The sequence below is a fragment of the Eurytemora carolleeae genome, unplaced genomic scaffold (genome assembly GCF_000591075.1).
Source record: "Eurytemora carolleeae unplaced genomic scaffold, Eaff_2.0 scaffold452, whole genome shotgun sequence".
Classification (NCBI taxonomy): domain Eukaryota; kingdom Metazoa; phylum Arthropoda; class Copepoda; order Calanoida; family Temoridae; genus Eurytemora; species Eurytemora carolleeae.
Genome location: NW_019396341.1, coordinates 185,150 through 208,428, shown reverse-complemented (window position 1 = coordinate 208,428; position 23,279 = coordinate 185,150). Strand labels below are relative to the sequence as shown.

Sequence of the window (23,279 nt, the reverse complement as noted above, 5' to 3'; positions counted from 1 at the left end):
TGTAAATCGGACATGCCACTCTATAAAGGAAGGTATTTTGAAGATGAAAGATGAAAATTATAAAAATGCAGTTTTTTTCGGAATGAGATCAATAATTTTTTCGGAAAATTTTGATTTAGAAAATTAGAAATTAATCAATGCAAATTTTATATAAATTATTTTGTTTAGGTTTTCATAGAATAAATATGTAAATCACTTTGAATTATAATTATTTAGTCAATTACGCGTAAATCACTTTGAATTATAATTATTTAGTCAATTATGCGTAAATCTGATCAAAATCACGTTTTCTTATTTATTCGTATTTTAACCAATCAATGTGCAGACACCTTTTTTATGTATTTTACGCATGTTTTCTGATTTTTCTTCAACCTGAAGTTACCATAAAATTTATTTTTGGAAGTACCCTAGACATGAAGGTCGCATTGGTCCAATGTCTTATATAATAAACATCTAGGTAAAATACTATATATTATGTGTATTTGTAAAAACACTGTAAGCTTTTCAATACTGACACAAAGGAATTGAGTCTTTGCCATAAACCTTGAATTTCTAACGTTAATATCTTTGCTACCTGATGTTTTAAACCTTTGATATTTCAAATTTAGATTATTTGATCCAAAAAAAATCATAGCTTTTGTTTCGAGGGGTAAGGGGGCTCAGAACCCATTGGGGTCTGAAACCCCCCAAGATTTCACTTATCCAGGGTAGGGGGGCTGAGAAATACAAAGATATTTAAACTTCAAACTACAAACAAGCTGTTTTCAACGTTCTACTATAGATATATTTACTTTTAATAGAAAATTGTAAACTTTGCCATATTCCGGAGCGGTCGATATTGGTAATTTTAAAATCCCGTGTTGACAAAGTGGTCGATATCGACTCTGCTGTCCCTATCTTTATAACAATGCATTGTATGAAAATAAAAAATATTTCTGTTCCTGTTCTGTGGAACATTTCTAACAAAATTGAAAAGGAGTCTTTGCCACAAATTCAGTTTTTGTAAAACCTATATCTTTGCAACCTTATGGTGTAAGACTTTGATATTTCAAACTTACATTATTTGACTTAATAGCATTCATAGTTTGAAATATTAAAGATCTCTGACATTGGGTTGCAATGATATTGAAATTAGAAAATCAGAGTTTGTGGCAAAAACTCAATTCCTATGAAAAAAATGTTTTGAAAAAATATGGCTCTCGGACGGTTTATTGATATATTGTCTACAGACTGGAATTATATCATCAAATATATCTAACTAAACTTAATTGAAAGGTTATTTTATGTTAAGGTAGTTGATTTTTAAATTTAGATAAATTTTTGGCAAAAAATTCTAGAATGTAAATATAAAATTCTTATTGATATTCTAAAGGGAATTGAGTCTTTGCCGCAAACTCGAATTTTCCAATCCCTAAAACTTTTAAAATATTGGCGTAAGCCTTTGGTATTTTAAACTTTGATAATTTAATCTAAAAGAATTCATAGTTTGAAATATCTAAGATCTACGACATTGGGTCAAAAAGATATTGGGCTTTGAAATTCAGAGTTTGTGGCAAAGACTCAATTCCTTTAACGTAATTCTTATATTGAATTATTAACCTGAATTTGTTGGAAAAATATTATCTTCTGTTACTATTGTGTTGGGACATAATTTTTTGTTTGCATGGTTTGATTGAAAAACACAATTTTTAACAATAATTCTTTAAAATTTATTCGCATTATTTTAACTTGATAAACCTATGACAAACAGATCTTATGATGTAAAATGAAGAATTATAAAATTTCGTAATTTGGGAAATTTTAAGATGAAAACATAAATTCGTTTGAAATAAATAGAATTATGTAAAAATAAAAGAATTTAAAATAGCAGGGAACTCAATTTTTTTTAGATTTAGAGAAACAGCACAAACATATCTTTGAATGTTTAAATCTTGTTCATTGTTCTGTCTACAGAGAAATGTTTTAAGATTATATAACACCTCAACATTCTTCAACAGATGTAATAACAAAACCTTTTCTATTATTAAGCTCTCTCGGATTTTTTTTGTCGGCGCATTTTTTAGCGCATGTTGTCAATTTTCATGCAGAAACACGAGGCTTTCGTCTCATTATTCATTTCTAATTATTGTTAAAGAGTTGTTTTTCAAATCCACACAATAAAAAAACTTGTTTGGCTATTGGAAAAATAATTATTGCTAGCTGAAAAAATATGGAGAAATGTTTACATAAATATTATATCACATTTTGCTACACCAAACAAGCTTCAAATTTAATCTTTCTTCATAACCCCCAGTTCTTTATAACCCTCAGTTCTTTATAACCCCCCGTTCTTTATAACCCCCAGTTCTTTAAACCCCCAGTTCTTTATAACCCCCCGTTCTTTATAACCCCCAGTTCTTTATAATCCCCAGTTCTTTATAATCCCCAGTTTTTTATAATCCCCAGTTCTTTATAACCCCCAGTTTTTTATAACCCCCAGTTCTTTATAATCCCCAGTTTTTTATAATCCCCAGTTCTTTATAACCCCCAGTTCTCTAGATAATAGCTCTAGGCAGTCTAGGAAACTTTTTCTTCTTCTTCTTTTAGTTCTTTATCAAGTTTTGCTTCGTACTCCGCAATATAATGAAGACCAGAGGCATGGATTTTATCCAGAGCTGGCGAAATCTAGACAATAGTAATTACAATAATAATAATAATAATAATAATAATAATAATAATAATAATGATAATAATAATAATAATAAATATAATTATTGATAATATTGATAATATTGATAACCTGTATTTCTGTAAAACTATTGTGAAAAATAACCCCCTCCTGGGTGTAAAAGTTCCTGAACATTAAACAATGCTCTTCAAATTCAAATATATAAAACAAGGTTCTCAATGTGCCCTTTATACCTATTTATAGTTACTATGTCAAACTGAATTCGGTTTTCACTATTTTGAAAATATTTGATAGTTTTGATTTTTACCTGACGTTATTCAATCCCTCTTCATCTATTCTATCTGGTGCTGCAGCCTGCAGGTATTTGTTGTAATCGTACCTAAACATAGGGATCATGTTAAACTAACGTGAATTGCTTGTTTCTAAATCATAACTCTTCTTATTAAAGAGCGAGCTATTCAGAATTTCTAATATAATACAGAATAAATTTGATTTCTAATATTTGTTCCTGAAATCAAAACTGGGGGAGCTCCGAGGTCACAAAAACGTACCAGAAATCTTGCATAAATTTTACCGTCTCCTAGTCTAGTTTTTTAACTCAAAATATTCAAACCTGGGAGATTGCCACTGTTAAGTTGGATAAACTGTTTAGTTTTATAAACACAAGAGTCAACAAATAACATCACTAAAATGTTGTAAAAGCTAACAAGTCCTATTCTTAAATTTTACTCTAGTAATTTCTCTGCGATATTCCCAAAGCCCTAGAAACTCTTCAAAGCGTTAAAAGGAGCCACACCACCCTTCTTAAATATATATTCGAAACTATCTGAGAAGTAAATTAAAAAATTATGTAAATTGTAATGTTACATACAACGGATGAAGTTTTATATGACGACAGTACAGATTTTATCAGGTTTTATTTCTGAATGTCATGGCCCTCTAGCTTTATTCTTAATATTTTCGTTGTCACGTCATTGATAAGGGCTACAAGATAATTTCTGATTAACCTTTACAGAGCATTGAAAGGATTGGNATACAACTTCTTATATGAAGACGACTTTAAGACTCAGGTTTTGAGTTTTTAAAATCCCATGAAAACAAAGCATGTTCACTTAAAAGGAACCGCCCGGCCAAACGGTAACTTTGTCAACAATGTGGAAGATAATGTCGTTTTCTGGACTAGAAAGTTTTTAATATGATAATGTCGTTTTTCTGGACTAGAAAGCTTTTAATATGATAATGTCTCCATTTTTTCTGAAGTAAGAAATGCCAAAGTCACTTTTATAGAGGAAAAAAGAAGTAAAGTTAATCAGTTTTAATAAAAAACATGGATGTTTATATAGCTCTTAATTGATCAGAAAAAGCGTGAATTAGACATTTTACTCTATCAAAGGATGGTGACTTGAAATGACGCTTAAAGTCACTTAAATAGGTTGATGATTAAAGGGGGTGTTCACGAAAAATTAAAGGGGGTATGCTTACGGCGAAAAATAATCGATGTTGATCGCTACTAATCTTACTTCTATTTGTTGCGTCTTTAAGGAGAAAATTGTTAAAAACGACTAATACTGAAGAATGTAGTGTCCATACAAATTCAGAAAAAATGCAATATACGACTCGGATCGTAAAAAATCAATTCAATTTCTCAAACAAATTATTCAGACGCATTCATCTATAGTTAATATATCATATTTTTTATTCTTTTTGTATACAATGCACTTAAAACGCCGAAATAGTTTGCCGCCAGATATCTCTGCTCTCGATGCTCTGAATGATCACATATGGCAGAGACACCTAGCGGAAAAAGTCGTTGATTTTTTTACAATTAAATTGATTTTTTTACGATACAAGTCGTATTTTTCAACTTTCTGAATTTGTACGGACGCTACGTTCGTCTTTTTTATCAATTTTCTTCTCTTAGACGCAACCGACAGAAGTAAGATTAGTATAAGCGATCAAAAGCGATTATTTTTTGCCGTAAGCCCCCCTTTTAATCCTCCGGTATATATACTTTCACATCAACTACCCATAGTGCATTATTGCATAGTACCCATTAGATTTCTCACATGTCGTGTTCCTATCATATATAGTTTTATGGGTCTTAATGTACCTATCTGTGTTAGCTCCATCAGTATCCACAATCTCCTGAAGGTTGGGATATCTTTTCCGGTCCAAACCAGAAATAGTCTAAATTTTTTATCTCTAATTCAAAATTCGTGGGAAATACCGTAATACATGAACCGACAAAAAAGTAAAAAATATCAAATTCGAAAAATTCCCATTAAATGGATGAAAGTGGGTGCAAAAGTTAAGGCTCACTGACTTTTTACGAATAGATTTTCCCATTTTCCCAATAAAGGAGTTCTTTCATTTGTTAAGTTGTCATTTGGAAAATTTTCCAAAATCTCTATTATGTTTGTGGAAATCGGTTTCAGGAGCGTACGAGGGGGGGGGCGGACCCCGGCTCCCCCTTACGTGTTTCCCCAATGTTAACAGAAAAATCCGCCAAAAATTTAGTTAAGAAAAAAATGGCAGATTGAAAAACAACATTTAAACGCTTAAATTGTTGCTAGAAGAGGGTCTCGAAGCGTCCTGAACAGGGGCGTGAGAGCGGAGGGGGCACCCATAAAAAAAATACTTTAAAATCTCACTTTTTCCCTGAACTAAAAAAGTTTCATTAGAAAAGTTTTAATCAATACTGCCTTCAGTGTAGATATCTTTGATATCATTATTTATAAAAATGATTTATAATGTGTCCTTTCTATGGAAATAAAGATTTTTTTTAAAGAAACGTTTCCATCTCTATTTTTCACCCATTGAAGCTTACACCACAGTTCACAGTATTAAAAGGGATTGTCTGATGAGTCCACTTAAAGAAATTACATAAATAATTCATTAATAACACTTGTAATATTGAAGTGTGTATATGATCGAATAGTTTACATAGTTAAAAAAGGTATCAATATTTTTTCAAAAAGGGTTTTTTAAGGGTGGGCACAATGTTGCTCTCCTACGCCCCTGATCAGTTTCTTTGGCAGAAATGGAAGCGTTTCAACCAAATAGATAATAATCGAACAATAGATAACGGATACATTGTTTCAACCTTATTCACATTAAAAAGAAACATGGTTTACATAGAAATTAAATTAAAAAGTTGAGACTGAGCTGAAAACTTTAGAATGGGATATCCTTAATCCCGATCGGTTAACTAATCTAGAGATTAATAACAGAGGAGAACAAGCATTATTTAATCTGGAGATTAAGAAAAAGAGAGGAACAAGCATTAATTCCGATATCCACCATTCAAAAGTTCCCAGCTCTGTACAGTGTACACTGTACACTGTTCATGTACAGTACTGTGTAGAGCCCGAATCTTCCAGTCCGTCTTTTTGCAGACATATGACCCCATCGACTGTGGCCGTCCTAAGTACGGTGAAACACGACCCCTCTCGGCGAAAACAAATAGAAAGCATAGTAAAATTAGATACTGTGCTGACACCTATACTTTGGGTGACATCTGGCGGACAAACACTATAGAGTACGGAGACATACAAAGTACGTCTTAAATACGCCCGTTAATTTGGAACGCATCGGGCTCTGCAGTGTAAATACCTGATCCCAAAACCAGTTTGGATAGTTTGGTACATGAGGCATAGTTGTATATCGGGATAGTTCAGTCGGAATTCTAATCTACACAATTAACGATTAAATTATTAAAGGGAGTGACCGGCAATGTATAGTAGTAAAACTGAGAATTTAGTATTGTTGACATTTTTTTAGGGATCATTTGAGACATTTGAGACGTTATTACGGTGCATAGATATAGGGATTACAAAATTACAGTTTGTGGTGAAAACTCATTTCCTTTCTGTATTTTTCTTGATTCCATGAATCTGCAAATCAGTTTTATAGAGAAAGACAATTGAAAATAATGAATTTCAAGCAATAAAAAAAATTTGTATCATCCTTAATAAGACAAAGGTTGAATGGGCACCGTTGTAAATCTATATAATATTAGTGCTGCAACCTGCCCACTGTTAGGTAAAGTACATAGTAGACAGGTGGCACGCTAGACGGGCTGGTACGAATATGAGTACCGCAACCTGCCCACTGTTAGGTAAAGTACATAGTAGACAGGTGGCACACTAGACGGGCTGGTACGAATAACCAATCCTTGTACTTGTTCAGATTATGCAAAGATGAAACTATAAATGTAAATTACCACTTTAATCCTTTAAAAAACAATATTATTACCAGAGTAAGATCTTGGTTCTTGATCCTAATATACAAATCCTCATCCTCGCACCCCCATCCCAGATACATGTTGGAGAAACCGTTTATACTCTCATACTGGAGTCGGGTCATACCGGATACTCCTCCTTTATCAGTGCGCACTCTTTATACAAGTATTTATGCGATAAACAAAAATTCAAACATTTTTTAACTTTTTACTTGTAAGCCAGACATAAAATGTGTGTCACAAACTGAAATTTTGAAATCACGTTATCTTTGCAACCTGATTAAGAATTCATTGTTTAAAATATATCTCAGGCTGCAACATAAGGGAGCAAAGATAGAGGGATTAGAAAATCAGAGTTTGCTGCAAATAATCAAATTAATTTCCATTCAAAGATAGCTTTATTTGAAACAACATTGAAAGCACACACCCTGGGTGTATGTACTTAGTTTTATGCCTCCTTTTTCATTTAGTTTTCAGTTTTTTGGTTTTCAAGAGCCTCCACCATTGTGTGATGCTCAGCAAACTTACAAAATTTTATGCTTCTTTGTATCTAGAAAAAATCCGCAAATAAATATTGAAAAACCACAATTAAAAACAATGAGCCTTGTTTTACCATTAAGGTAAAATAAGAATCGCTCATGTATCCTTGATTAGACCAAGATTTAAACACTTGCCTTCGTGATCGGACATTCCACTTTATACATGGAGGTACAAAAACTTTTCTAGTCCCTTTTCAGTTCATTTTTTAAATATTCATTTCATCAATTTTAAGATTGATTTTTTAAAATTGTAATAACCAATTTACTATTTGTGCTTATAGTTTACTTTTTGGTTTTGGTTTTCTTTAAAAAGTTTCTCTTAGAGTTGAGTCACACACTTCTGCCTCTTTCGTAAAAGTAAATTGAACATATATGAAGAATAAAGTCTGACCGCATCAACCTTGTTGCACCGGCTAGTCCTGTTAATATTGCTAGGTAAAGTAAAACTGGGACCGGAAAGATTGACCCGGCTCGGAAATTCAAATGTACTACGGCTGCCAGTTGAGTGTTAAGTGAATTCCATTACTATACTTCCGACGGTGATATAAGAGCAGGGAAATATAATGTTTCAATAGAAAGGCACAGTGAAAAAGAAATTGAATTTGGGGGCCAAATAGATTTTATTTAATAATTCTATTCTTGGGAATTTAGCTTTGCCGGGAAATCTATACTTTCCTTTCATTATAGTCGACCCACTCAACTTAGAATTTTTAAACCAAGCTAAAAACATTCCTCTATTCTACTAAGTTCCCGAATAGGAGACAAATCCGTCAAGGGTTCATGAGTTATTATCATTTGACAAGACATAGTGCATTCTCTATATACCATTAGGCTTTCAGAGTGTTTCGCGCTCATCTTCGGTTTTAACTTTTAATGGTTGCTCTATCTGTGGCATTTTCTCTACTAGAATTATCAAACAATAACAAAAAATGTTTGCGGATTTATTAATTTATTTTTCGTAGATTTTAAAAAATCAAAATCTGTTAAGGCAGATTTTTTTAATTTGCATTAAACAGGCAGACAGATAAACAAATTATATATAAATAGACAGCCAAAAAGGGATTTCCATACTTATTATGTCGCAAAAAAAATATTTCAATAAATAGTTTCTAATAATTAAGTTGGACAAGTCAGGGTTTGATTTTGTATTTTGTATTGAAGGTTCAAATTTTTACACCTTGAATACTTGATAGTTGCAAAACTTTTTTTTGAGTGGGGAGGTGATGAAATCAGGAGAACAAAAACTAAGTGTGTATTTTTCGAGAAAAAACTTTAAATTAATTATAAGTACCAAGCGCGGAGTAACAAGAATTCTCATTAAAAATAAGAGTTTTTTCAAACATTTTTATTTGAATTTTTTATCTTGATATTAAATTTCTTCGCTTAAAACTTCCAAGAAAAGATAAACTAAAATACTCATTAAATTGTAACTTGTTTAAGAGAAGTGGGTTTCCTGTGTACTCTGTCATGAACAGATTGTAATCAAATCTGAAAATAAACTTCTAAGTTCAACTACCAAAATTTCGTGATCGTTTCCAAAAATTGAAAAAATGTATCTAAAAATCGTCGCTAATTCTGTTTAGGTATGTACATTTTTTTCAATTTTTGAATACGATCTAAATTCTAAATTTCTGTCTTCAGATTTCCCGAGACTTGGGACTTTCTTGGGGGAATTTATTCCTCGGAAATTTTTCCTCCGAAAAGTACCTGGCCTCCGATCATTGGGAATTGAGTCTTTGCAATATTCCCAAATTGTCTATTTCCTATATATTTTCAACCTACGATCTACGACATTGGTTTGCAAAGATATAGGGATTATAAAATCATAGTTTGTGGCAAAAACTCAGTTCCTTATCGGGAATCAAAACCCCAGCGTAATTATCTCATGGCATTTGAGGATATTTGGACTTTTTTCCCAGGCACTAATTTAAAAAAGTTTCTGACAAGGATAGAACGGATTACTCGACCCAAACTCTAATTTTCGTATAATTATACCTTTGCAATAGTTAAAAAATAACAAAGGTCTATGCAAACATTATGACAATAGAGTTTGATTGAGGAAGCAGTTCCTTACTTATTTCTAGCTTCTCATTGGTTGAAATACGCGGTTCTAGCTTCTCATTGGTTGAAATACACGGTTCAGGCGTAATTTCAATTGACTCTCCATGGAAAGATGACAATGCCCGTTCACAACGGTACCTTTATACCTTTCAATGATCAAAAAATCTTAAACATTAATATCTGATTCAGACAAAGCTTTTAAAGAAGATAAATATTTCGCTTTCAACTTGTTTTCACGGCTGGCGCTAGATTTTCGAATATATGAATATGAAAATGTCGTCTTCAATTTCAAAAGTAACTCTCAGATCATGAAAAATAAAAAAAATATATTTTTAAATACCAATTTTTTACGTATGCGTCGAAAAAATCAATTACTATAGGTTTTAATATCTAAATGATTTGTTTGGAATAAATTTTTTTTACGATCCTAGTCGAATATTGCAACTTTCTGAATTTTATGGACGCTACGTTCTTTCTTCGCTTTCAACAATTTTTTCCTTTTTGGCGCAATAGATAGAAGTGAGATGTGTAGCAATCACCATAGCATATTTATCTACGTAAGCCTATACCCCCTTTCATGTTAACTTTCTTTAAGGGTACAATTGTGAATTGGACATGGAGAGTCTCTTTACATTACAGTTCTTTGTACATGCATTTTCATCTATTACAGGACGTTATTTTAAAAAGTTTCTTGTCTGTTCCCAACCTGTCAACAGCGTGGGATAGATGCGTGACACCGTGTTGCGAGCAGTAATAAACCATTCCTTCTCGTTCTAAACCCACATTTAAAGAATAAGGAAAAGTAGTTGAACCACGGAGTCAAGTCCAGGCGAAGAGAAGTGGTTTAACTTAATCCTGTCACGTAGTTCAACTACTTCTAGCTATTCATTAAATGTTCCCTGGTAGATGATCAACATCATGAAGGATAATACAGTCAGGTTTAAAACTTAAATGGTCCAGGCTCTCTTTGTATCCAGCATTGAATAACAATCCGCGCATAAATGGCGCATTTCCTAAACAAATCACATTTTTAGAAAATACTCATCTGGCTAAAAAAATCTTTGTTTTGATTATATTTTATTAAAAACATAAATTTTCCTTGACAATATTTGATTTTAATCAAAAGAAATAAATTCTATTAATTTAACGTTAAATAAATTGCTAAAACAATACTATTTGTAAAATCCAATATTAATCAAAATACTGTTTGAAAAATCCAGTAAAAAGGGACTAAAGCCTCAATTTCAAGTGACCCTCCATTTTTAGATTCAAAATGGTTGCTTTTATTTGATTTAAAACACTTATTTAAGGATGACTGCGATATCTTTTTCTTATTGTGGCTTCTGTATAAAAGAGATTTGCATATTTATGATATTGTTTTTTTCAGGAAAAGCTTTAAAGGGAACCGTTGTGAATCGAACGTGTCACTTTTTCTATGAAAAGTCACTTGAAATCACAGTGATAGTCCCTTGTTAAACCTGTTTGATTGACGACAACAACAACGTACTGCAAGTTCTGTCTCTGTAGAAAAGGATGCATAATATCTTTAATAAAAACTATTTATAAAAATAAAGAATTTAATTGGAAAGGAATTTCGTAAGATTATAAAATGATATAAATACACTAAAAAAAATATCAATTAAAATAGTTAGACCTAGAAAATGAGCAAGATGACTGGTACGATTTCTGAAAAATTCATATTTTTCATGCTTATTGTTTATAACTTGTACCTGTACCTGTACCTATACCTGTACCTGTACCTGTACCTGTACCTGTACCTGTACCTGTACCTGTTCCTGTACCTGTACCTGTACCTGTACCTGTACCTGTACCTGTACCTGTACCTGTACCTGTACCTGTACCTGTACCTGTACCTGTACCTGTACCTATACCTGTACCTGTGCATGTACCGGTACCTGTACCTATGCCTGTACCTGTATGGTATAAGTATTGCTATCCTAGATGTAGGTGAACAATGTGTAGGAGTATAAACTCCGCCTGGTCCCAACCTATCCGCCCAGCTTTTTTCAACCTCATCCAATCTCTTGTCAACCCACTCCGCCGGAAGAGGAACTAAGGAGGAGACAGGTGTAATTGGGGCGGAGCAAAGAAGCTGATGAGATGCACAATTAGGCTGACAGCATTTAGATCTTTTATAACTTACAAACTTAATTCATTTTAAATATCGGATTGAGAGGAATTGAGTCTTTGCCACAAACGAAAATTTTCAAATCCATATCTACACAGCTTAATGGTTTAAATCTTTGCAATTTCTACTTTAGATTATTTGATCTAGAAAAATTTGTATCAGAATTTGTGGCAAAGACTTAATTCCTTTGGCGTTTAATTTCGTTTTTGATCAAAAGTTTTTTTAAAGTTTGCTTTCCTGTTTGAATTGTAAATTGTACCTAAATTAAGAGAATATTTTCTATCGTGTTCAATTTAAATAGTTCAAAATATATGTATACATTTTCATATTTTTTATTTAATATTATCATATAATCGAAGATTTGGATTATTTTAAGATATCAGCAATGAAAGCAAAAATAAAAAGAATATTTTGGCAAGATTATTTTATATATTTTTTTTCAGATATTTTCCCCCCTGATATTCTCCTGATATTTTCCTGGAATTCTCCTGATATTCTCCTGATATTCTCCTGATATTCTCCTGATATTCTCTTGATATTCCATTGATATTCCCCCGATAATCTCCTTGATATTCACCAAATATTTGACCTGAAATTCCCCTGATATTCCCCTGATATTTGACCTGATATTCCCATGATATTCCCCTGATATTCCCCTAATAGTCCCTTGATACTCACCTGATATTCTCTTGATATTCCCCTGATATTCCCCTGATATTCCCCTGATATTCCCCTGATATTCTCCTGATATTCTCCTGATATTCCCCATATTCCCCTGATATTCCCCTGATACTCTCATGATATTCTCCTGAAATTCTCATGATATTCCCCTGATATTCCCTTGATATTCTCCTGATATTCTCCTGATATTATTCTGATATTTTCCTGGAATTCCCCTGATATTTCCCAGATTTTCCCCTGATAATCTCTTCATATTTTCTTGGAATTCCCATGATATTCTCCTGATATTCTCCTGATATTCTCCTCATTTCCCCTGATATTCCCCTGATATTCTCCTGATATTCTCCTGATATTCCCCATATTCCCCTGATATTCCCCTGATACTCTCCTGATATTCTCCTGAAATTCTCATGATATTCCCCTGATATTCCCTTGATATTCTCCTGATATTCTCCTGATATTATTCTGATATTTTCCTGGAATTCCCCTGATAATTCCCTGATTTTCCCCTGATAATCTCTTCATATATTCTTGGAATTCCCATGATATTCTCCTGATATTCTCCTGATATTCTCCTGATATTCCCATGTTATTCCCCAGATATCCCACTGATATTCCCCTGATATTCCCCTGATATTCTCCTGATATTCTCCTGATATTTTCCTGATATTCCACTGATATTCCCCTAATATTCCCCTATATTCCCCTGATATTCCCCAGATATCCCACTGATATTATCCTGATATTCTCCCGATTCTACTCTGACATTCCCTTGATATTCTCCTGATATTCCCCTGATATTCCCCTGATTACCTAATGAAATAATTATGAGACAGCTGACAATAATACTGGTGATTGAAGACTGTAGAGAATAATAACTGAGAATCATCTTGTCAATATCTTGTCTAGATCTTGCATAGATCTTGAATAGTTCTTTTATAGATCTTGTCTAGATCTTAAACAGTTCTTTTATAGATCTTGTCTAGATCTTGTCTAGATCTTGTCTAGATCTTGTCTAGATCTTGGCTAGATCTTGTCTAGATCTTGGCTAGATCTTGTCTAGATCTTGTATAGATCTTGTATAGATCTTGTATAGGTCTTGTATAGATCTTGTATATAGATCTTGTATAGATCTTGCATAGATCTTGAATAGTTCTTGTATAGATCTTGAATAGTTCTTTTATAGATCTTGTCTAGATCTTGTCTAGATCTTGGCTAGATCTTGTCTAGATCTTGGCTAGATATTGTCTAGATCTTCTTGGCTAGATCTTGTCTAGATCTTGTATAGATCTTGTATAGATCTTGTATAGATCTTGTATAGGTCTTGTATAGATCTTGTCTAGATCTTGTCTAGATCTTGTATAGATCTTGTATAGATCTAAACCTTATCTAATTGTTCGAAGTGGACTCCAAGAACATGTTAAATGGTTAAATGCAAAAGTCCAATCTGAAATTATTATTTCTCTAGAATTAATTTTAACATAATAACTGGAAGACAAGCAAAGTCAAACTACGGAATTACTGCTAAGACTTAGTGACATCAATTTACATTTACTTGTTTGATTGAATTTAGGTTTTATTCTTAACTTATTATTCTCTAACATTGAGTAACTGGAAGTTTTCAAATATAACTGTTTGATCCAAGTCTACAATTATAAAAACTGTAGCAACAGGTGCATACGTAGATACAGTGAGATACAGATGGTACAACATGTTTCATCTGTGTTTTAGCATCTAATAATGAGACACATGCAGGAGGAGGAGGGGTGTAATATATATAAAAAGTTTTAAAGTTCTTGTTTTCTTAGATTTTCTTGAAATATCCCTTGAGAAGAGAAAGAGGGTTCTCAGCTGCAATGAGCCTGACATTACTACCTCCAAGCCGCAAATTTAAAAATTTACCTCTGAGCCCTATGAAACAAGCTACTAGCCATGAACATGAAGTATTTAGTTACCATCGATGTTCATTAAAAAACGATTGTTGAGGATGAAATCCCCGAAAGAGGATTATAAAATCCGAAAATGAGTTGTGTCAGATACTGGAACCAGAGAAGACCTAATCATCTTCTTATATTTATGACTTAACAACAATTTATTCATTTAAAAAAAGTAGTAAATGTTGTTAGAGAAATCAAAGTTCTCTAAATTGTTGTAATCTCGTAAATTAGATTTCTTAAATCCTCTTTATCTGCGGATTATCTACTTAATTGGATAATCTAAAAATCAAATTAAAAATAAAAAGATAATTTTATTGTAATTTTAGATAGTAGAAAATAGAGGGAATTCCAAATTATTTGTATCAATATTTTTCAAATATTCCAATCTTTTGCTTTCATTTTTCAGGTCATATTAACTGCTAAAAAGTCTGTTTGCAACAACATACGTAGTTACGTATGGGATTTTTTTATTCTCAATATCCAATGTGGACATTTCAAATTGGAGGATCAATGCTTGATCCCTCAAGGTTATCCCTGCAAGATACGACTACCACGTGATATCGAAGAGGAATTAAATTAATTAGGATCGCATAAGATGGAGATCAATGTTTAATCCTGAGTTTAAGATGGAGATCAATGTTTAATCCTGAGTTTAAGATGGAGATCAATGTTTAATCCTGAGTTTAAGATGGAGATCAATGTTTAATCCTGAGTTTCACAAATCACAACACAAAAGTCTGACATCTGAGCTGAAAACTTTAGAATGGTGGATATCAAGATCAATGCTTGATCTCCTCTATTTCTTAATCTCCAGATTAAATAATGCTTGTTCACCTATTGCTTTTAATCTCCAGATTAAATAGCCGATCGGGATTAAGGATATCACATTCTAAAGTTTTCAGCTCTGATTGATAAAGAAGTATGAAGTATGCCTCTTGATCAGTTTACGTCACTATTCTACAGAGAAATAAATTATCTGAAAAACATAAAGTCATTTCTTGTCAGCTAATCTATAATTGATTGTTGTCAAAACAAAAATGAAAATATTTATATTTTCTCTCAATCATTGTGTGTCTATCTTAAACGTAACAATTGATTTTTTTTACCATACCACTAATCTTTTAGTTCGGAGTGCTAATATGTTTTGGACAGAAGTTTAAAACTTATACTTTATATCACGAGCTTTAGATAATTTATAATCTAAAACATGCGACAACCTTTAAGAGACAGCGAAACAAAATTATATTAAAAAATGTTTTTTAAACACAAACGATGATAACACCTGAATTTAATATACAGAATTTAAAGATTTTCGTACAATTCATGAATGAATAAATTGTTGACCCCCAAGTTGTTATTTTTATTGAATGTTTGTTTAAAAGTGATAAGTTTTTCTTCAAATTGAGACATAATAACCGGGGTTCGTATCTAGCAATATCACAATATCACCACAAAGGATCATATTACAAACTGAAGAGTGTAGATCAAACCCTTTAAAAGAAGAATCATATGAAATCAAGTCAACAGCCTCTTTAAGACGCTATAAATTTAAGACACTCCCCCCTCCCTCCCTCCCTCCCGCTCATTTAACTTTGGTTGGGCGTGTTCACTGCTTGGCTGATAAATTAATTTTAAAAAATTTGAATTCAAATTCAAAACTTGATTTTACGCCTGTTTTGGGTCTGAAAAAAATGGTTTAAATGTCCTTGAAAAAAACACGTTGGGAAGTGGGGTTTGGTTTCTCTTGATATAGAACTGGTGAGAGAGAGAGTGGGAGGAGGAGAAGAGATGTATCCTTGTATTTTCCAAGAGTAGTGGTATTCAAACCTTCCTCACTACTCCACCCGTAAGTAACACAGTCATAATTATAACCTCCGCTGTTTGTTATGGTTGGTTGGGAGAGAGAGTGTCGACTTAAAAAGAAATAGGCCATAACTGTAAATAGGCCATAACTGTAAATAGGCCATAACTGTAAATAGGCCATAACTGTAAATAGGCCATAACTGTAAATAGGCCATAACTGTAAATATCAAGAATTTGCGAAATAATTCTGATCAAAAATATCAGAGGTAAAAACTAATGGTTGGGATGGCGCTTAATCACATAGACTGATCTTGATATATAAAGCTTAAACTCTGCTTTTCTAATCCCTATCTTTTTAGTGTCAAACTGAAAATTCTGTTAATCCAATAATCTAAGTTTGAAAATCAAAGTTTACCACCATCTGGTTGCGAATATAAAGGGATTAGAAAATTTTGGTTTGTGGCAAAGACTGAATTTATTAATGGATTCAAGTTAAATTCTAGAGATAGAGTCGACTAAGAGATAAATAAGATGATTAAATGGAAGAAAGTGGTGGCTGTGTTAGACATAGGGCTGCAGGAACTGTTCCGTTAACGAACGAATTGTATAAAAATCAACGGAATATTTCGTTAAAGAACGGAAAAATTCGTTAATTTAGAAATCGTTAACGAACATAACTAAACGAGAAAAAAATGAACGGATGTGTTTCAGAATAACGCCGACGTTTGTTAATTTTCCTACTTAAAATCGTAAACTTACAGAAAATAAAAGATAAAGAGGTGTCCGGAACCGACTTACTTAAAACATAAAAGTTTTTACTTTTATATTTAAAAAATATATTTAGATTAAAGTTTTTATCTAAGAAAGGTCCAGATTCTGAACTTACCTATTTAAAAATTTATTGTAATTTAAGATTCGATCTTGAAAAAAAAACTGTGAGGAAGGTTAAACTGGATAGATCTGTTACTGAATATTTAATACGAGAATTTCTTATTCAACCATGAACTGGAGTTTCTTATTTAAACATTAACAGAAGTTTCTTATTCAAACATGAACTGGAGTTTCTTATTTAAACATGAAAAGGAGTTTTTTCTTCAAACATTAATAGAAGTTTCTTATTCAAACATGAAGAGGAGTTTCTTATTTAAACATGAAAAGAAGTTTTTTCTTCAAACATTAACAGAAGTTTCTTATTCAAACATGAACAGGAGTTTCTTATTTAAACATGAACTGGAGTTTCTTATTCAAACATGAACTGGAGTTTCGTATTCAAACATGAAAAGGAGTTTTTCTTCAAACATTAACAGAAGTTTCTTATTCAAACATGAACAGGAGTTTCTTATTTAAACATGAACTGGAGTTTCTTATTTAAACATGAACAGAAGTTTTTTATTCAAACATGAACAGAAGTTTCTTATTCAACCATGAACTGGAGTTTCTTATTCAAACATGAACAGAAGTTTCTTATTCAACCATGAACTGGAGTTTCTTATTCAAACATGAACAGAAGTTTCTAATTCAAACATTAACTGGAGTTTCTTATTCAAACATGAAAAAGAGTTTCTTATTTAAACATGAACTGGAGTTTCGTATTCAAACATGAAAAGGAGTTTTTTCTTCAAACATTAACAGAAGTTTTGTGTTCAAACATGAACTGGAGTTTCGTATTCAAACATGAACATGAGTTTCTTATTTAAACATGAACTGGAGTTTCGTATTTAACCATGAACAGGAGTTTCTTATTTAAACATGAACTGGAGTTTCGTATTCAAACATGAAAAATAAATAACTTGGGAGAAAAACTTGCAGACCATATTTTAGAAATCCCAGAATTTATTGTTCGGAAATGTATGTTGCTAGTGTCATTTTTTCAAAGATTTACGAATTGAAATTTTTGGCACAGTCAACTTTTAAAAAAATGGTATTAAAAAGAAATTAAAGTAGATATTTTTTTAATTATTACTAACATGAAGGAGAAAACGAAAATGCAACTGATTTTCTGAAAGGCGGAGAGGATGTCAGGGGATGATTATATATTTATAATGATTATAATATAATAAATAATGAATTATAAATTAATCCAATAATTGAAATCGGTCGAAAAAAATTGTAAATAAAATCTCAGAGTTTTCCGAAAAAGACTATCACTGTTTGAACTTTTCCCTGCTTTTCGTTTCTAAAAAAAACTACTGAATCCAATACAATGGACTGATATAGTTTATTGATATCTTACAGTGAGTCTTAACATGATAAAAGTCGGCGCCAAATAGAATTGATATGGGATCAGATCAGAGGCAAAATTTAAGAAAGATTATTGTCATAAATGCGTTAAGACAATTTGTAGATATAGATTTTTTGTTTTTAATTTTTATTACATTTCTTTTCATCTTCTAATTCTTTAATTGATATCTACACAAATATCAAGACCCTAAAAGTATATATACTCTCTTAATACCGGACTAAGGAGTTTATCCGAACAGTTGGTGCGCTGAAGGTGTCCGCAAATAATTCATAATTTTAAAAAATGGCGCACTTGATGAGCGCGGTAACTTTTCCCGTTGCACTACATACTGTGAGTAATTCCTGAAAATTTTAGGTCGACACCTCTTAAAGTTTTAAAACTACTAAAGAAATTTTAAAAAAGGCGTGAATTTATGATGTTACATGTCAATTTCTTCGTTTTAATCTGAGAACTTGGATCCGTTGAAATTTTTGAAAAAAAAATATTAAAAATAAATTAGTTTATAGGTCCAAAAAACGTCTATAATGCTCATTTTTTAGAAAAGTACATTTTTATTGCTTTTTACATAATTCCGTCAATTTTTGATTTTTTTAGAAATTTCAATGGATTACATCTTTCTGGACAATTATGAAGAAAATGGTATACGACATGATAAATTCAAGAAATTTTTTTTTTGAGCTGTTAAGGTCTTTTCCAAACTTTAGCAGCGATTATATCCTAGAGTTTTAGAGATATAGAGCTAAAATTTTAGATTAGTTCTCAAGGTACACATTGGAATGGGAAAAGCTACTGCGCGCAAAAGTTGGTCATCCGTGGGCACCTTGCTGTACACTTGTTTAATGGTAAATTATGATTTGTTATCCATCTAATTTGTATGAAAACCAAATATTTTTAGACAAATAAAATAATAATGAAGGTATTTGGAAAGATTTAAGCCTATGGAGAGAGGGAAAGGATAACATTTTTTAAGGATTATTTTGTGAAAAAAGATAATTGGGACTTATACTTCTGTTACAAAAAGAGAGATTAAAGAAAGTTTTAGATAATAATTAGTTCCAGAGGTTTAACCTGTACCCTGTAGTAAATTCGGGTCTATTTTCATAAATTTCAGGAAACTAAGCGAATGAATGAAGGAAAAGAAACGAAAATATTTTTTAGTTAACTAAAAATAGACAAATTATTTACGAATCCGTTTACTTTTGTTTGACCAAAATATGTTTGAGAAAAAATCTTCTAAATGCTACTGTTTTCCAGTTTATTTTTTATTTTTTTAATCTATATCTTGAAACGACTAAAATTTGACGTAAAAATCAAAATTCAGTAGAATAGGAAAGCGGCTGTTACACTCAAGTTATGGTTATAGTTCAATATAACATGAAAAACAGAAATTATGAAGTTTAAAATAACCCATTTCACTAAAGGGACTATGTCTTTGCCACAAACTCAAATTTTCTATTCACTATATGTTTGCAACCTAGTAGTGTAAATTATGTTTATAAAATGGGGATTGGAAAATTGGTACAATCTTTCACTTAGCCTTTTGTTCTGTAACAGCAAGGAATGGGAGGATATGTTTTGTCCTGTAACAGCAAGGGATGGGAGGTAATGTTTTGTCCTGTAACAGCAAGGGATGGGAGGATATGTTTTGAGGTCTCTTCTTAACATTCAAGGTTTTAAGACTATTTAACGTCAACACAAGAATTTGAGATTTTTATCCTATTTTAAACTTTAATGCTTAAAAAGGTTTCCTTCATTACAGTATGTGCTCTGACAAAAGAACTGAACGACACAATTTTCTAAACGTTTTAGGTCATTTCTTTGTCCGGGGAGAAAATTTTGCATTGTGTGATATAACCAAACTTAAAGAAAATCCAAATTTGCTATACGTCAAAAAAATGTCGGATTTTTTAAAGCACCGGTTTTTAAAGCCCGAAAACGTTGAATGTTTTAAAACGGACTTCAAACTATGCGAAAACCAAACCTAAAAATCTTGGAATATTATTTTATTAAGAACTGGTTTTAACAGATATTGTAGCTTCACAGTGTATGGAAGAATAAATTGCTGTTGCAATTAAAAATAAATTGATTAATCTGAATAATATATACCTTCTACAGCTTTAAGCTCGATCTCATTTTAAAAAGATTCTTATAGATTTGGCATTTCATCATTTCTACAAAGATTTTCCTTATCTAGATGATAGTTTTTATATTCAAGCGAAAATGATTTTCAATTCTTTAGAATTTGGAAAAATTCTGTCTTTAATGAATCATAGACATAAGTAAAATCTCTGCATTTCGACAACTTATTAATTTTTTATTTGGAAATCTAAAGAAAACGAAAAGTTGTTAAAAATCAAGGAAAACCATTAATGATTTGAAGCAAATGAGTCTGCACTGGGTTCCTTAGCACTTTTTTATTCATATTTAGTCGTCTTTTATATTTAATGTACAGTCTTATTACCAAAACCCAGTGAATTTCTTTTAGTCGTCTGATAATAAAGGAATTGAGTCTTTGGAACAAAATCAAATATTTAAAGCTCAATATATACTCGATCTGGTAAACCTTTGATATTTCAAACTCAGATTATTTGATCTAACAGAATTCATACATAGTTTGAAATATCTAAGGTCTGCAACATTTGGTTCTAAAGATATGGTAATAAGAAAATCAGAGTTTGTGGACTCAATTCCTTTGATATTAGCAAAGAACTGCCCTCAGCATGTTCAGAAATATATATTAGCTAGTTGTAAACAACATTTACAGATTACAAATCCTTGGCGACATACATACAGGGTGTCCCACGAAACATGACAGTTGGTGAATAGTTTAGAATGTCTTTTTCCAGAATTTGTTAAGTTGTTTGATACCAAAGATCAATAAAAATATTATATGGGAGTCATGTTATATTAAACTTGATTTCAAAGTAAAAGATAATGAAGCAAAAGATTTTTTGACTAAAAATAACGATTTATTAAATGTCATGCTTCGTGGGACACCCTGTATTTTACGTAAAAATAAGAACAAAGATGACATTAAATAACATTTTCTGGTTCTTACGGTATGCCGGATATCCTACCTTCATACCCCATAAATGGATGTGTACCTAGATTTACTGAATTACTTAGTTGGGTTCGAAACAAGAAACATTTATGCTCATTATCAAATGTGTAGGAGGAGAGGAGAAGGGGGGAGAATATCACCGTTTACAAGGGGTTTAGCGTTTAAAAATCTTAAAGCCTATACCCCCTTTCATTTTTCCTTTGCAGTCCCTTTAAGTAAAACTTTGCCCTATGAAGACGATATTCATACAATCTTGTGTGTTCTTATGATGTTTTAAAGCGAATACTTGTGCCAGTAACTGAACAATCAAATTATTAAGTGATATGTGTGTATGTACGTGTTCACTTAAAGCTGGCCGCTTTTAACGAGGAACGATTGTTTTACAACTAACGAAAGGGATTTCCAGTTAACGACCACATTGTTAAAGAACGCAGCAAATAGACTATAAAGTACCTGATAATCTATTTAGAACCCAGATTTAATTTTAATGGCATTTGGTTTTTAATTTTGTAACCCATGGCCGTGTGTGTTGACACAAGAAAATTTATTTAAATAACAAGCTGGAATTTAAACATCTCTACCGGAGTAAAAAAAAACATACCTATAAACACTATTTCTAACTTCTTGACTGAATATTATATTAGGGGGAGAAGTATGTATTTTTAAAGTATCAAAAAAATAAAATAAAAGCAGACGTTAATTGCGTAAAGAGTATCAGTAAAATCTTTCGTCCTTAAAACACAACCAGCTTTCACTTATGTATAACTTATCTGTTTATTTCAAGCTAGATTAGATGTTTGAGTCCGGAGGCCGAATTTAAACAATTTGAGCCGCGGCTTAAATCCGCCAAAACCCGGTTTAAATTAAGCGCCGGCTTAAATTTGAAACATTTGATACAATTTTAAGTGGAACCAACCATCTTTAAGCCGCGGCTCAAATTCTTTAAATTCGGCCTCGGGTGAAACTTTTGAGCCACTTTTTAACGAAAATGCTTAAATCCACCTTGCATCAGTTCTGAAGTTTTCTTTGATACATTCTAAAAAAAGATTTAAACTTTTTTTTTATAATGTTTAAATTCTTTCAGATTGTAAGTGACATCAATAATTTTTTTTAATGTCATTGTGCTGTTTTAAATCATAAATAATAAATCAATAATAAATCTAAACAGTCAGTTTCTATTCCATAGTGGTCTTGCGCTAACTATTAAAACTTTAAAATTTTTAATGTCAGTATATTGAGTTTTATTGAATAAAGCTAAGTTCTATTTCGGAAACGTTAATAAGAATTTTAAAGTTTAAGTTTAATTTCAGAAAATTTTAGAATGACGTAGAATCAGATCTGAAAAGAAACTCGGTGTACATTGTACATCTGTACAGGGTACAACTATAATTTTATACCGTACATGCTGGATTTCCACTACTACCTGTTCTGTGATTTCCACAAAGAATTAGACTTTATTGACGACCTAAAACTTGATTGAAAAGGTTTCGAAGAGTAACCGATCCATCCATCATTATTTACGTGGCTGGCGACAAATATCTAAACTAAATAAAGTAAATGTCTGGATATCATCGATCGTACACGCTAGTCAATAAACGTTGTAATGACAGCAAGGTTATATAATAAGGTTGGTTACTCTCGATGCGCTCAAATGTATAACGGAAAATGTCGTCTCGAGAGTACCGTAACTTGTACAACCTTGGATGACAGTGACAAAACAGAAAAGATACTAATTTTGATTTCTTAACCTGTGAAAAATTTAGAATAATTTAGAATAATTGACACAAAAATTATAAAAAAAACAGGGCGTAAACAGGATTAAGTTTATTATTAAGTTTGATTAAGTATGATTAAGTTTATCAAACATAAATAGTCAAAATAAATTCTGGCATGGGATT

The 23,279-nt window shown here is 31.7% G+C and overlaps 1 protein-coding gene across 2 annotated transcripts; it reads right to left on the bottom strand.

Annotated features, from left to right (window-relative positions):
- Positions 1-2,169: 2,169 nt before the first annotated feature.
- On the bottom strand, positions 2,170-13,781 carry LOC111701300 (beta-1,4-galactosyltransferase 3). Of its 2 annotated transcripts, XM_023472504.1 has the most exons (14): positions 13,152-13,781; positions 11,895-11,916; positions 11,443-11,658; positions 11,163-11,194; positions 10,987-11,052; positions 10,408-10,521; positions 10,215-10,281; positions 8,901-8,935; positions 6,923-7,047; positions 6,281-6,358; positions 4,779-4,855; positions 2,976-3,047; positions 2,780-2,834; positions 2,170-2,664 (listed from the first exon to the last, which is right to left on the bottom strand). In XM_023472504.1, the coding sequence occupies exons 1-14, from the start codon at positions 13,225-13,227 to the stop codon at positions 2,557-2,559; spliced, it is 1,143 nt and encodes a 380-aa protein (XP_023328272.1). In that variant the 5' UTR covers positions 13,228-13,781; the 3' UTR covers positions 2,170-2,556. The 2 variants fall into 2 exon arrangements, with proteins under 2 accessions (XP_023328272.1, XP_023328273.1); XM_023472505.1 differs by lacking the exon at positions 11,895-11,916 and having other exon boundaries at positions 11,443-11,581.
- Between the last annotated feature and the right edge of the window lie 9,498 nt (positions 13,782-23,279).